At 45.8% G+C, this 14,542-nt stretch overlaps 5 protein-coding genes across 5 annotated transcripts; 2 read left to right on the plus strand and 3 right to left on the minus strand.

The window, feature by feature from the left end:
- Window positions 1-812: 812 nt before the first annotated feature.
- L199_001512 (uncharacterized protein) lies at window positions 813-2,526 on the minus strand (the record flags this gene model as incomplete). The annotated part of the gene is made up of 4 exons (XM_064887265.1): window positions 813-1,124; window positions 1,203-1,727; window positions 1,804-2,242; window positions 2,312-2,526. 4 exons carry the CDS (start codon window positions 2,524-2,526, stop codon window positions 813-815), a joined length of 1,491 nt encoding a protein of 496 aa, XP_064743337.1.
- A 942-nt stretch (window positions 2,527-3,468) lies between these two features.
- On the plus strand, window positions 3,469-4,742 carry L199_001513 (uncharacterized protein; the record flags this gene model as incomplete). Its single annotated transcript, XM_064887266.1, has 7 exons — window positions 3,469-3,548; window positions 3,617-3,745; window positions 3,809-4,117; window positions 4,176-4,209; window positions 4,268-4,320; window positions 4,392-4,506; window positions 4,584-4,742. The coding sequence occupies 7 exons, from the start codon at window positions 3,469-3,471 to the stop codon at window positions 4,740-4,742; spliced, it is 879 nt and encodes a 292-aa protein (XP_064743338.1).
- A 482-nt stretch (window positions 4,743-5,224) lies between these two features.
- Window positions 5,225-8,382, minus strand: L199_001514 (uncharacterized protein; the record flags this gene model as incomplete). The annotated part of the gene is made up of 9 exons (XM_064887267.1): window positions 5,225-5,424; window positions 5,490-5,591; window positions 5,679-5,771; window positions 5,840-6,027; window positions 6,099-6,139; window positions 6,231-7,391; window positions 7,466-7,843; window positions 7,917-8,160; window positions 8,258-8,382. The coding sequence occupies 9 exons, from the start codon at window positions 8,380-8,382 to the stop codon at window positions 5,225-5,227; spliced, it is 2,532 nt and encodes an 843-aa protein (XP_064743339.1).
- Window positions 8,383-8,943: 561 nt separating this feature from the next.
- On the minus strand, window positions 8,944-9,770 carry L199_001515 (uncharacterized protein; the record flags this gene model as incomplete). The annotated part of the gene is made up of 5 exons (XM_064887268.1): window positions 8,944-9,001; window positions 9,063-9,146; window positions 9,199-9,267; window positions 9,340-9,520; window positions 9,662-9,770. 5 exons carry the CDS (start codon window positions 9,768-9,770, stop codon window positions 8,944-8,946), a joined length of 501 nt encoding a protein of 166 aa, XP_064743340.1.
- Window positions 9,771-10,590: 820 nt separating this feature from the next.
- Window positions 10,591-14,420, plus strand: L199_001516 (uncharacterized protein; the record flags this gene model as incomplete). Its single annotated transcript, XM_064887269.1, has 10 exons — window positions 10,591-11,235; window positions 11,289-11,445; window positions 11,501-11,665; window positions 11,713-12,176; window positions 12,232-12,324; window positions 12,375-12,490; window positions 12,551-12,864; window positions 12,939-13,262; window positions 13,327-13,904; window positions 13,962-14,420. The coding sequence occupies 10 exons, from the start codon at window positions 10,591-10,593 to the stop codon at window positions 14,418-14,420; spliced, it is 3,315 nt and encodes a 1,104-aa protein (XP_064743341.1).
- Window positions 14,421-14,542: the final 122 nt, after the last annotated feature.

Below are 14,542 nucleotides of genomic sequence, written 5' to 3' on the forward strand. Positions count from 1 at the left end.
TGTTCAGTGTTCTGTTGAGATTTTTCCAGTCAATGATGCAAACCAATAGGTGTAAGTCCATAGTGGGTTATATCCATCAAGCTAAGCTTACACGCGTCAGCTCTATCATTTTCCGTACCTGGTACTGTAGCACCGTTTGTTCCACCCATGAATTAGCGTTTTCCCTCGTAGAACTCATGTTCGAGCGAAACCAACTTATCATGACCGACAAACTGTTCGACAATCTGATACTTCACCTGACTCAATACTGTCTCCGGTCTGGACAGTCACTCAAGGCAGAATTCAATGGAAGTGAAGTTTAGCTAAAGAAGGGGAAAAGGAAAAATCCAGAAAATATAATCGAGCTTACAAGAGGCGACGTCCGGGTATTGGTCATTATCTGAGTATGGCACTACCTGCAAATCTTTTGAAAGGGAGATGAGATCATTAACTCAGCTATACGCACGATGCATTGAGGTTCTAATGACCTATACCCCGGCTTCTTCGGGCTATGTTCGACTGGTGAGTCCCGAGCGAGATATGCATGGAAAGGAGCACACCAAAGTATATAGGAAGGGGTGTGGCAGTGTCGAGTGAAGCCGCGAGGTCAAAAACAAACAAACAATACCATTTCACTTTCGAAGTGGTTGGTCAACATATCAATCATAAGACTGCATCAGACTATACATTGTACATGGACGGAGTCGCCAAACCAAAGAATCATCCTACATATATATTCTTTATCCTGACTGTAACCAAGCAAAACCGAATGTGGCACCTTGGGCGTCACCGCCGCAAATGATCTTCGCCCCCCTTCCTTGTCCCTTCCCCGTCTATGCCTGAACAGGAGGTAGTCTACCTTGAGCTCGTTGCTTCTCAATCTCATCCAGGACCATCTTTTCTGCATCGAGCTGCTCAGCGGGGTACTTCGCGAGCAAAAATTTCATGAGAATGGTTCCAATCGTGATTAAACCCATAAAAACGGTCGTGGCTGAGAACCCAGGGATATATCGAGGTGCGTCCGTCTTGGGCCATAAGAAAACACCGTAGATGGACGCGCTATTGCCGAGGGCGTTAACAAGGGCGATCGTTGCTCCGCGAACCTCAGCAGGATGTCCGATGATATTGGGTACCCAGGTGAGAATCTGGAAGAGGATGAAGGTCAGCAAAAAAAAATCAACAAAAAATCAAGAATTGGCGGAGATAGGGCCCTTCGGACTTACCAGAGGGGGAAGAGCGTAGACACATCCGAAAGCAAGGATGAGGAACACGTATTGGACCATGTGCTTGGTGGTAGCAACGACGATAATGAAGAAAATCACACCCATGGAGGAGGCGAGTATAATCGCTTCGGGCTTCTTCCTGAGTCGATCGGCGGCGAAACAGAAGCTGAGGATGAAGACGAAGGCAGCGGCGTAGAGGGGAATAGTGTGATATTGTCCAACATAGCCGGTCCAGCCGATAGCACCGATCAAAGTGGGTACGAAGTATTGGATTGTCTGAGCACCGGTACAGAGCATATAAAGAAAAACGAACATCCAGGTTCTCCAGTTGGTCACCGTCATCTTGATGGCTTGCCAGTGGCCAAGGTGACCCTGAGCACCAGCGGTGCTGGCAAGACCATCGTAGGCAAGTCGTTGAGCAGCAAGCACTCGTTCTTCACCTGACAGGAATTTGGTCGTAGATGGCCAATCGGGCATAAAATACCAAGTGAAACAACCGACGAAAGATGAACCAACACCTTCGATCTGTCACACAAAGCACCATTAGCGACAAAGGACCATCAGCGACAGTCGAAACATGTAGGCAGACCGCCAGACTCACGATGAAAAGCCATCTCCAACCTTCGATGCCCCGAGCTCCGTCTAGATGTTGAGTGATGACACCAGCTAAAAGACCAGAGAAAGCACCGGAGACGGCAGTAGCAGTGTAATAGATTGAGAATCGACTGGCAAGTTCGTATCGCTTGTACCAAGAAGAAAGGTAGAATGCCACACCGGGCGCAAAACCAGCTTCGAGAACACCAAGGGCGAATCGGACACCGGCAAGTTGTTGGTAATTGTGTGTAGCACCCATACAAGCGGCGACACCACCCCAGACAATACAGAGACCACTCAAGTAAAGCGAAGGTCGGAGTCGAGCGATCAACAAGTTGGAAGGAACTTCAAAGACCACGTAGGAGATGAAGAATACCAAGAGGACAATTGAATACTGTGAAGAAGTTAATTTGAAGTGTGATTCAAGACCACCAGTCTTGGCGTTACTATTCGAGCAAAATCAAATTTAGCAAACAGGAAAACTCCTGTCGAGAATCTGAGGGCACTGTACTCACCCAATGTTGGCTCTGTCCAAGTAAGAAAGAGTATAAAGAATCCAGATACATGGGATGATTCGTTTATCGATCTTTCGAACAAGTGCTTTTTCAGCATCGGACCCTGGAGTGTAGGTAGCAGCAAGAGCCACAGCATCTTGATCTAGGATTTCATCGTTTTCGTGCCACTCGTCCACCTTCTTGGGCGGGGCGTCAAGATGATCTTGAGTCGACATGGTATGGTGTTCTTCACCAGTAATGTATGAACAATGTTCAATAGAGGAAGCTGAATAGTTGGATTGATTTCGTATGGCTTGACAATGAAAACAAGAAAGTGGGAAGGAAATTCCGACTTTGACTTGTCCTTTAAATAAGTTTGGATGATGATGTTGATGCAGCTGATTTCCAATTTAGGATCTCTGGAAAGACCGATTTCCGAGTATTTGGACTTTTACTTTCGTTCCTTTTCGTGTCGTCTCGTTTCGCAAAGAGCAGCAGCTGCTCTGCTGGGCTGGGTGTTTGTGTCCGATGTACAAAGACTTCTCCGGCCGATACGTCGAATTTCTCACATGGAGAGATGATACAGTATATATCGCCCCGGGGTGGTAGGAGGGTTTGTGAGGGGTACCACAGAGGCTTATCGGGGCACCTACTAGCTTGTAGATGATCATTGAGATCATCACTTGACACAAGAGCGATGGCAAAGCTCATTCACCCACCCGGATAGATGTCATCATGGAAAATGTTTCCGGACTGAATCTCAATTGAACCGCCGGAAGTTTACATCTCGGTTATCAATTATACGAAATTAACATTTCTTTCCAAAAGGAGCGAAAAGCGATCATCGCTGGCTCCAGGTCATATAGCTGGGGGTTCGTACCATCACGCGAGATGCTTGTTAAACAAAAGTTTCTTTGCATAAACTGTTAATTGCTCCCTTTTCCTTTAGATCCCTGATCAGTCGGACCGGCTACCGACTGACCGGATGATTCCATTCTCACATGTCCATGATATGGCAGCGAGCATCATCCTCCACTTGCAAAGGCTCAATCTGGAATCTTGAATCTTGTGACGTCTGACGAGCGAGCAATGATAGTAGAAGTCCAAATAATTCGACGACTTATCCTGACTTGACAAGACATCAACGAACATCAACGTAGACTCACAAACTGAACAACATGTCTCTCGAAAACAATCTTACCCTCGACATCCTTAGGAAAGCCGAAGCTGGAGGCTATGGTATCGTGGCTCAAACATGGTATGTGGGAATAGGGGAACTATGTCATCGCACATGGAGAAGGAGCTAATAATTCGTCGTTGCACTAGCTACGACGCAGGTATGGCCAGAGGTCTCGTACGAGCCGCTGAGCGAAACAAGTCGCCAGCTATCCTTCAACTGTTCCCCATCACCTTGCAAGCTGGAAAGGGACCTTTCTTGCAATACTGTTTGACTCTGTGAGCAATTTTCTGCGTCGACCACAACCAAGACACCTGGAGCTGATATGGACGTATCTGTAGTGCTCACAACGCCTCTGTTCCTGTTGCCGTCCACCTCGACCACGCTACCGACGCAGAGCACCTGGAACTCTCAATCGGTCTAGCAGAGAAAGAAGGAATCAAATTCGATAGTATCATGGTAGATGCTAGTCATGCAGATAACGAAGCTGAGAACATCGCAATTGCCGTACCATACATCAAGCGATGCGTTGCTCAGGGGATCGCAACAGAAGTGGAATTGGGTAGATTGGAAGGTGGTGAAGCTGGTTTGAGAGAAATCACAGGTGGAATGTTGACTGATCCTGCCAATGCTGAACATTTCATGAAAGAGTGAGTTTTACCTTTGAATCATCTGTACCGTATAGCTAATATCTGATTTGTTTGATAGGACCGGTGCTCACATCTTAGCCCCTTCATACGGTGTAAGTTGATCTTTCGTGTAGATTTCAATCCAAAGCCTAATTGATCGGTATATTGCAGAACTTGCATGGAAGCTACAAATTCATTGGTGGACCCAAATACAAACTTGAAATGTAAGTAGCTCATCAGACTTACAGCATTCAAGTATAATTTTGAACTGAAATAGCTGATGGCGATCCTACAGCTTGCAAGATCTACAGAAGCGATTCAAAGATCGAATCCCCTACCTATGTGCCCACGGTACAGACGAACTTCCAGATGAGCTGTTCCAAGATCTCGTCAAGAGTGGTGTATCAAAGGTGAGTTTGCGTTCGCATCACCTCATGAAGACGAGCAAATTCTAATTCTGTTCCGTCTCCTTCTTGTGATATGATAGTTCAACATCAATTCCTGGGCTCGAGATCCATACGCCGAGACTCTGTCCAAAGCTTTAGCGTCCAAACCCTTCCCAGATTCAGAGGAGGAAGCTATAGAAGCTTTCGCAAAGGTTTGTGATCGATTCATGAACCTTCTCGGATCTAGTGGAAAAGCATAGGGGGGAAATGTAGTTGTATTCAAATCTAGTTTGTTTATGCATCAGTGATTTCATACTAGGTGCTTCGTGCTTATCAGTGTTGAGCAAACAGAACATGTAAAGATGGTTTTGTGGTATGATTGTCCAATACTATGCGATAATAAACTTACATATCTTTGTAAGTCAAGCCGACTTAGTCTTTGTCAAAGGAACCAACTTCTAAAGCAATGAGCAATAGGCAGGAGCCTCTGGTATGCGCCGCAACAAATTCTATGTCAGAAAATTGACAATCGCTATGTGTTACCTTCAACATCTAGCGAAGGAGATGACGATGCGGGGCATCAATATGAGAGTGTCAATAAATGTACATTCATTCTTTCAACAACATTGTATGATAAAAACCTTGGATTTCCTTTCCATATTCTTCATCCGTTCTTGTGATTATTATATAGCCTCATTGATTTTGGTCAATCATTCCCTTTCCGACGAGCAATCTTTCACAGCTACACCTTCCCAGCGCTCCCTGGAGTTCCGTCACTCTCACTCCTCTTCAACATCCCAAACCCACTAGAACCGCTCGTCTCACCTATCCCATAGCCCGCACTGGACGCTAAGAGTCTTTCCAGATCTAGGGTGTCGGCAGGTGCGAATGACATGTTCTGCACGGTGTATCCTGACATCAGGTCGGCTAACCATAGTGGTGCTGTAAGATCGGATGCAAATGATCAGCTTCTATTGACCCCTCCATATACGGGTTTTGTCACTCACTAGGCCCAGAAGCCGATAACGAACCTCCCCTTTCGCTCCTTGCTATAGATTCTCTCAGGGAAGTCTCAGTATGTGCAGCAACATTTGATGGATGTTCAGGATCTGTCAAAGGTCATGCATTAGTTTTTCGAATCAAATCTACAGTCGAGCTTGGGACAGTGATCATAGATCAGTGACGACTCAACTCACCCGTTGTAAACCTTTTTAACAACCCTGTATCGGGCAAGGATATGAAAGTTTTCTTATTGGCCCTTCTCGAAGTCGACCTTGGCGATCCGGAACCTACATTTCACAATGCCCAGATCAGTCTTCGGCCATTTCACACGATCAAGTCGCATGATATCACTCACGCTTCTCTAATATCTGAGCGACATAGCCCGCTCCTGCCCAATAATCTTCCATCCGCTGAATGGCATTTAGCAAAGCTTGGAAATTCTGCTTTGCCATTGAAAGCATCAGTACGTCCGTCGCGCTGGTCTGTGATGTTGGATCGGAAGACGATATAGACAACGAGCGCATCTCGTAGATAAATGCCATGCTATACGAATGCAGCTTGCCGTTAGTATTGTTTTGTCAGATCATCCATTGTCGACAGAGATATGCACTCACGCGCCGACAAATAAGGGTTGAGTAAGGTAGGGTGTCGATGTCTGTGAATGTGGTTATATCTGTACGTCAGTTTATTTATGTCCCGCTTTCTGAGTCTGGTGGGGAATGTAAGGATAAGAAACTGCCACCTACATAACTTTTCGAATCTACCAAATCTGCAAATACCATACATTCGCAAATCTGTCTTGACGAAGCCAAACTTAATTTTACATTCCTATCCATCGACTTGTTCAAAGGTGTCTCGATCCCACTTGGGCTCTTTAGCAATTCAGGATGATATACCAAAGCTAACACAGCATTTGCCCAAAGATGTAACGACAGATACGTCCCGCCGTGTCCTCTGTTGTGTTGATGTTTGAAGTTATCCGCCGACCATTTGAGTGATTCAGGTAAATTTGAGTAAAATTGAATTAGACGGATTTTCAGATCTGCTAATAATTCAGGTAATGGTTCGACAGAACTGACCAACGTTCGTGATTTACCTCTTCGTCCATTGAGCACATTCGAAATCCTTCCGCAAATTATCATCAGTTTGACTAGCTGGACGAAAGGGACTGGTTCAACAGGTTCGACGGGTGAAGTAGGTAAATTTCTAGCTGGATCAGGGAAAAAATCTTCATCGGTCGGTAAAGGAATTTCGATGATATCCTCAGGTATGGAAGCTGGTCTACCAGTTGCAAAAGCTATGATTCGATCCGTAACGAACATGGACCAAAATAATAATCTCGTTCGTACCATATGAGCAGGCGATTCGTATAATTCCGACACTTCATGTATACCCAGATCGATAGCCATCCGAATGGCCATTCCCGAAAATTGCCATAGTCCACTTTCACTATTTTGTCCATAATTGCTCCACGCCAAGAATAAGAGACCAGTGGCGACGTCGTATGTGGGTAGATGTAAGAGAGGAATGACCAGTTCCTGCGCTTTGGCGATGAATGGCGCAGCGGCCAATGTGGGGTCCTTCTGTGAAAATCTAGCTCCCAAGGCGCTTATGCAACATGCAAGAAACTGGGACATCGTGCCAGTCTCAAGACGCTCTAACATACGCTGATGGCTTGTCGAAGGGAAATGCTGGGAGCTATGTTTCAGAAATAGCGCTAGTAGCGGTTGGAATACGTGTAAATGAGGCATACCTTGATCGTCGAACAGGTCAGAGGAAGGTGTGACGTATGCAGAGGGCGATTCGTCTTCAGCTGGTTGGGGAGCTGCTAAAGGTGATTGAGCAGAACGACGCTGAAGTTTGAGGGATATTCGATTGACTCCAGGATGTATGGCTGTTGAGCCGGACTATGGGAGTTCAGAGTGATGAGAATTGGCTCGTTTGCACCTGGTATTATATGACAGGAGGATCAATAACTTACACATCGATAATAAAACAATTCCAGATCCTTGTCCTCCCCCGGATTTCCATTGATAAAAGCCATCTGATCCTCTAATGCATTCGCCAATCTAAGATCAGCAGAGGGTGACCAATCGGTGGGTAATGTCAATCCCAAGTCAGTCATTGTAGTGGGACCAGACGTCGAAGGTAACATCGCCGATGCCAGTGGTGGTTGCATAGTTTGTGTCTGCGAGAAATCTGTTATACCCACTGACGAGTTGCCATTACCATTGCCGTTGCCGTTGGTGGGTAGACTGAAATCTGTTGGCCAGAGGTAATTACTAGTACTATTTGCAAGGTTCCACAGATCGTTTGGATCAGCCGTGAAGGAATCTGTAAAACTCGTATTCTGTTGAGTCTTTACATGGGCAGTTCATTATACATTCGCTTTACTTTCACACACACACGATGGAGTGAAAAGCAGCACTCACATCATCCGCTATAACCCCTTCACCACTGATTTTCTCTTTTGCCCTAGCTTCCTCCATCTGCTTCTTCGTTCTCTTCTTCGCCCTCGATGTAGGCCATTCACACTTCACTTGAGCTTTCGTACATCCCTCGCAAGTCGGTTTCACCCCATTACACCTTATCCTCTTGGACCGACAGTAAAAACATGCTAGTTGTACACGGGTAGGTTCGGAAGATGATTCACGTCGATTACGCTTCTTCGTACTTCTGTCATCCCATAATATAGGTGTCAGTGCATGACCGAGGAGAGGGATCGTGGATGAGATGGATCGACGGAATAAGATGAAACGCTCTAGAAACTTACGAAGGAGGTGACGAGGGTCCCGCTTCCTGTTCTGGATCTGGTTGAAGCTGATCGATACTGTAATTGAATTGAGTGTTACTACCACTACTTGCGTAGTCCATACTCTGAATATTGGACTGGTCCATCGTAAGCAGTGGTAATCTAATGATAGTGACGACAAATGATGGTCAATGTATAATGTTGATATTGTATGGACAGATCAGGTTGTAGCAAATGTTCCATCGCTGTCATGTGGGGGATGTATCGGGTAAATCCCTCCGAACAACCAGAAATCACGTTATCCCACTGCATTCTATTATCTATGCGAAATCACTCTTGGCATTGGCATTCATATTTATGGGATATCAGACATCTTGCTTATGCTCATCTGCAGTCCAATGCTTTGGTACACATGGATGATTCATAAATTCAACGTGGCTCGTCTCTCTTTCTAGATTTGAGATGAATTCGATTCTGTTTACATGAAAGGAAGAATGGGAAAGAGATGTAAGGTGGGTTTCATCGAATACGAACACATATATCCTGAGACTACTGCCCTTTTCTCTGGATCTCAGAAATTGGTATAAGGAAAAAGCTATAATACAAACGAAAGGATGCTTGATGTCGCCATCAGAGAAGAGAGTAATTTATCGGCTAAGGCGATACATTGATGTCAGTACGGATGTGCATACATGCCAAGACAAGACTTACTCTTCAGCCCATTCGTTCTCTTTTCGGATTTGTTCTTCCTCCTCGGGAGTGAAGCTGAAAGGTGACCAACATCAGCATTGTCCAATGATACGATGGGAAAGGAAAGAAGACCTACTCGTTGGTGATGTTGAAGAGTTTTCTAATCTCCTCGGGGGTCTTACCTTTGATCATGTTGGCGACGGTCTTACAACCGACATCACTATTCATTTATGTCAGCCTAATTCTTCCTGTAAAAATGATTGATGGCTCACAGGAGAGGTTTGATGTCGAGATAATTAGCAGCGAGGATGATCTCAAAGAGCATCTCTTGGTCGACTTGGCTAGTGAATTATTAAAATTAATCGCGTCAGCTCTGGATCACTTTCAGTCTACTTTCCTGATCGTACACTCACATCCATCTTGCATCCCATTCACCGATCTCACTGGTCTTTCTTCTCGAGTCATCCGCATCGCTTGAGTCGGCAGCTGGGAGAGGCTCGTTCTTGTGATGATCACAGTATTCGAGGATCTTGGTGAGCACCGAGGAAGAGACGTTGGGCAGTGGGATAGCTTGTCCTTCTTGTTCTCCGAGGTCTGTGCGTCGATTTTTTCACATCGCATCAACATCAGCTTACAGTGTATCAGACGAGGCAGTTCATTCGCGATACCAGATGGAAGATGGTATGAAACAATGTGGGAGGAGAGTTGCGGGATGATGACTATAGATGAACCCACCCTCCATCATTGACTTGATCATTGCTGATCTCTCAGCGACGATCTTTTCTACGGTGAATTGCTCATCGTCGGAGGTTTGAAGGATGACTTTTTGCTTATTGTCTGACATGTTGACTGAGTCCTCGTTGTCTGATCAAGGTCGTATCTCAATCGTCAAGTGTGTAAGATGGATGAGTTGAAGATGGATGATGACGATGGAAGAATGACGAGGAACAAGGTTGAGTAATGATGAGTAGGTGTAGGTGTGTAAGGTGAGTGAGTGTAGGTTGGAGGTCAGGCGGAGTTGAGCGGCCATCTCCGTTTGTTTCCCTGTGATTTCCGGAATGTGGCACAAAGATCACACCTCAGGCCCTGATGGAACGGATCTGAGTCATTTCTGTCCTGGTACAGTACGTATATTCACTGTACATACATATATTCCGACGTCTGGTCTTACTTGGACCGTCTTCTCTCCTCAGCGTTCGTATATATATACATATACATATATCCATATCCTCATCCTCATCGCCGTACAATCTACACGCCACTTGACATTATTTTCTCATACAGTGACGGCGACAGAACAAGGTCAGGTACTGTGTCCCTTAGCTCTGGTTTAATAACCCTGGCATCAAACCTCCACTTTTGATCCCATCTGTATCTGCCGGTCATTTTACGTCTTCGTCTTCGTCTTCTCTCGCCTCTCGTTGGCAATACATCTCACTCTCGAATCTCCTCTATCCCGTACACGAAAGACAACCTGTTCCGGCAATCGAATAAATACCAGATGGATGGCTCCTGGGGGGTGACTACGGAGAGAAAATAACCGATGGTGCATAAATTTTAAACAGACGGATCCATTTTATTGATTAGCAAAATAACTATCTAGAAGAATTATTCCGATCACATTCCTCAGGTAAATAGAGATAGATACAACACCAAACACCAGCATGTCGAATCAGAATAAGAACAATCTACCACCATGGTATAGCGGTGGGAATGAACCTTCATCGGGATGGATACCTAGTTGGAATCACGTATCTATGGATTCTTCCAACTCAACTAACCCACAACAAACTCAACCGTCCTATCAACCTCAGGATAACCCCCATTGGTATCCTGGTCAATTAGAAACGCCCACACCGGAGCTGGACCCTACCCGTGGAGATCCAGCACCTCCTCGACCACCTGTCCGAAATCCCTCTGAAAGACAACAACAACAGCGACATGAACAACTGCAGCAATCACAATATTATGATCAAGCTTTCTCACGCGCTCCATCCGCTAACACGGCGACTGAGTCTCAGCCTCAACAAGCCCCACGCTCATCATCCATCATGCCCTCACCTAGGACTAGCTCGGTGACCACCCAGGCCACACCCGCCAAGACAGACTCCACCGAAGCCGGTCCCAGCGAGTCGTCGAAGCAGACGGATAGAAAAGGAGGGGCAGGAGGGGCCGGGGCATTAGGAAAGAAGAGAAAGAGGAAGTCTCAAGCTGCAGCAGAAGTTGATGATCAATTGGCACCTTCGCCTTCGGAACCCGATAAGGATAAGGAGAAAAGAACGAAAACGGGTAGAGCGTGCGATGCTTGTGTAAGCGAATTTATCATCATTCAGGTGCCTAAGCTGAATTACATGACCACTAGCGAACTAAGAAGATTCGTTGCGATATCCTGCCATCGGGTGATGCTCCCTCTGGATTGGACTCTCAGCCAATCTGTGCGCACTGTAAACAGAGCAATCTAGAATGTACCTTCTTCTTACCAATTACAGAGACAAGATTTAAGAAAAAACGTCAGACTGGTGAGTGTCACGTATCATCCAGGACTCAATTCCAGGCTGATAGATTTTGATATAGCAGATAAACTTCAAGCTCCCTCGGCAGATACACAGACACAATCCACCGGTGTCGTCACGAGCGGTTCGTCCATGCAGCATCAAGGGAGTCCCGATACATACGACTATGAGAATATGGGTGGCGGAGCGACAAAGTCAAACGATAGAGGTGGTGGAAGAGTGGAAGGTGAGTTTGCCGTAATGATATTTATCATGCTGACTGTCGATCCCCAGGTCCGACATCGATCGCATTTCTTCTACATACTACCATCCCTACCATCCCTTCCGAAGCGTTCGATCTTCGCCATCACAACTCATGGGAAGTACTTGAAGATGGTAATGGTGTGATCAGAGTGAACGCCCCTCCTTCCGCTCCTTTACACGCAGATGCCGACCCATCCGACCCCACACGAGCTCATAATCGATTGAACAAACCTATCTTATCGGGTCAAATGATGTCTCTTTTGGTCAATGCATATTTCAGCGAAGTAGCCCCTTTATTCCCCATCGTTTCCAGAGCTGAATTCGCAGCCAAGACCACTCCAAGTCCACTTATGCTATATTCGATTTGTGGACTGGGCGCTACTAGGAGACAGTTCCCCAGAGAGATATTCGCTGGTGTGAGGGGGGTGATCAATGGGTTACTTAGAAGTAATGATATTTTGAGTGATGCTAAATTTGAGAATGTACAAGCGCTAGTGAGTAAAGTGCCCAAGTGGCTAAGATGAACGGGTGCTGATAAGTTATGGATAGCTTTTGCTGGCTCAAGTAGGAGATTTACATGCTCAACCTACAGCTGCCACTGCGAGTGCTTCCCTAATACGTACAGGCGCAGCGATTCGTATGGTAAGTCGATCTCCGACGTACTTTATTATTTGTTGCTGACCACAATGTAGGCACAAGATCTAGGGTTACATCGAGAATCAGCATTGCGTGCGCAAGGGCCGCAGGATCTAGCGTACGTGGAACTAAGGAGGAGAGTATGGGCAACTTGCGTTATAATGGATAGGTGGTGGGTCATCACCGCTCTTGAATGTTTTACATGAGGGGTCTGCTGACTCCTTCCGTATAGGTATGGCGCAGCACTAGGTATACCGCTGTTGATCGATTTACTAGATTGTGATGTCCTCCTACCGGCGCCCTACGCCATATCAAGCTTGACCGAACCATCTGAATGGCCACTGGAGCCCGACTTCATGGCTCTCTCGGAACATCTCAAATTGTCGATCCTCATTGGGAGAGTATTGAAGATGATATACTCACCTACAGGGTTGAAACATGCTACCGATGCGCAATTAGCAGGATTGGTCAGCGATATGGAGAAATGGAAAGAACAGCTACCTGAAGAACTACAGTTTCAAGGCAAAGAGAGCCCGCATGTGGCGGGTGAGTTGACAGTGATCCTATCATAGTCCAAAGAGTACAGAATGTTGATTATCCAACTGTTCTCTACTCAACAGGTCTACTTCACTTAGGCTACACCGCATTGCAGTTCCTATTCTGGCGTGTATTCATGCGAATCACCTACTCTTGTCCACCCCACTTGACATTCTGCGTCAAGGTTTCGCACTGGTCGAAAATGATCGCTTGGTCAAGAGACGCCTTGGAATGGCTAGACGCCAATGACGATGCCCTCGACACACTCTTTGTCTTTCCTTATGCTGCGACAAGCTGTGCGCTCATTCAGTATCATACCTGGGCGAGAAGGGGGGATAGCGTTGCGCTCGACACACTCAAGTTAGTAAAGGAAACAGCAACGAGGTGGGAACATGCCGTACAACCTGGTAAGTTGACTTTAGCTCAACACATCGTTCGAGACCTTTAAACTCATCATATTGTCCGTCATAGATCAAATGTCAATTCGTCGTAAGACCTGCGAGACAATGACACTACTATACGAAGCTGCCCTCAAGACCGATCCCGATAGTCAAGAGAATCGAATGGCACCGAAACTACCTGCCAATCCCACTGCGGGAGTCATACCTAGACAAGGCGGATTTAGTAAATTGCAGTTCAAGAAGGACGAAAGTATGAAAGGTGGTGGAGTGTTTGTAGCGGAAAGTGAGACAGAACGAAATCTTAGTGGACTCAACCGGGGAGATGTGGTACTCTCATCAGGCATTGATCCGGAGCAAGCTCAGGATCTACAGGATCAGGCTCATGATCGAGTTCAAACGCATGATGGACAAATTGCCAAGGCAAACGTATCAGCAGATCAGCAGGCTTCTGAAGGACCACAACAGGATGTATCTCAAGCAAAGGATGCCAGTTTAAAGGATGACTTTCAAATTATGCCTAAAGGATCTTATAATGTCAATCCGCTTATCAACCAGGATGGAGCTTATAGTGATACCGGTATGAACTTCAATCAGTCTGATGAAGGTGGAATGGCTTTAGGTGGAGGGATGATGGATATTACCAGACATGTGAGTGATATGATGTCCACGATGGAGAGGATTATGCTGATGAGTTATATTTGGTAGACTCAACAATTTCCTATGCCAAATTATCCTACTCAACCTCACGAATTGAAAGAATACCATTTTCAACAAATACCAGGATCGGGTGGTCAAGGAGGTAAACCTGAACAACATGACACGCAAACTCAAACACAACCTCATCATAATCATCAGATGTATGCTGGTCCAGGACCCGGATCTGCACAAGGGCCTGGATCTGCACCGCAGTATCATCAGGGTTTACCTCATGAACCACATGACAATAACAAGACGAATGGATATTCCAATATCAACCCTTACTATTTCAATCAACAAGGACAAGGTCATACAGGTCCACCCGATAACAATAATAATATCAGCGGTAATTTCGATCCATCCTTTTTGGATTCTTTACCTGTTAGTACATTCGATTGGGAATCCTGGACGAATTACTTTGATAAGTTCTTACCTGCTGCGAATCAGAATTTTGAGACTATGCAGTGATCCTTCGATCCAGTGATCCAGTGATCGCTTACCACGTAGATGGAGGAAGAGAAGGAGTTTTTGTGGGCTGGTTCTAGCCATATGTGAGTGGAAGGGAACAAAGTGGGACAGAGATTTGTGTT

The sequence above is a fragment of the Kwoniella botswanensis genome, chromosome 1, assembly GCF_036426115.1.
Source record: "Kwoniella botswanensis chromosome 1, complete sequence".
NCBI classification, from domain to species: domain Eukaryota; kingdom Fungi; phylum Basidiomycota; class Tremellomycetes; order Tremellales; family Cryptococcaceae; genus Kwoniella; species Kwoniella botswanensis.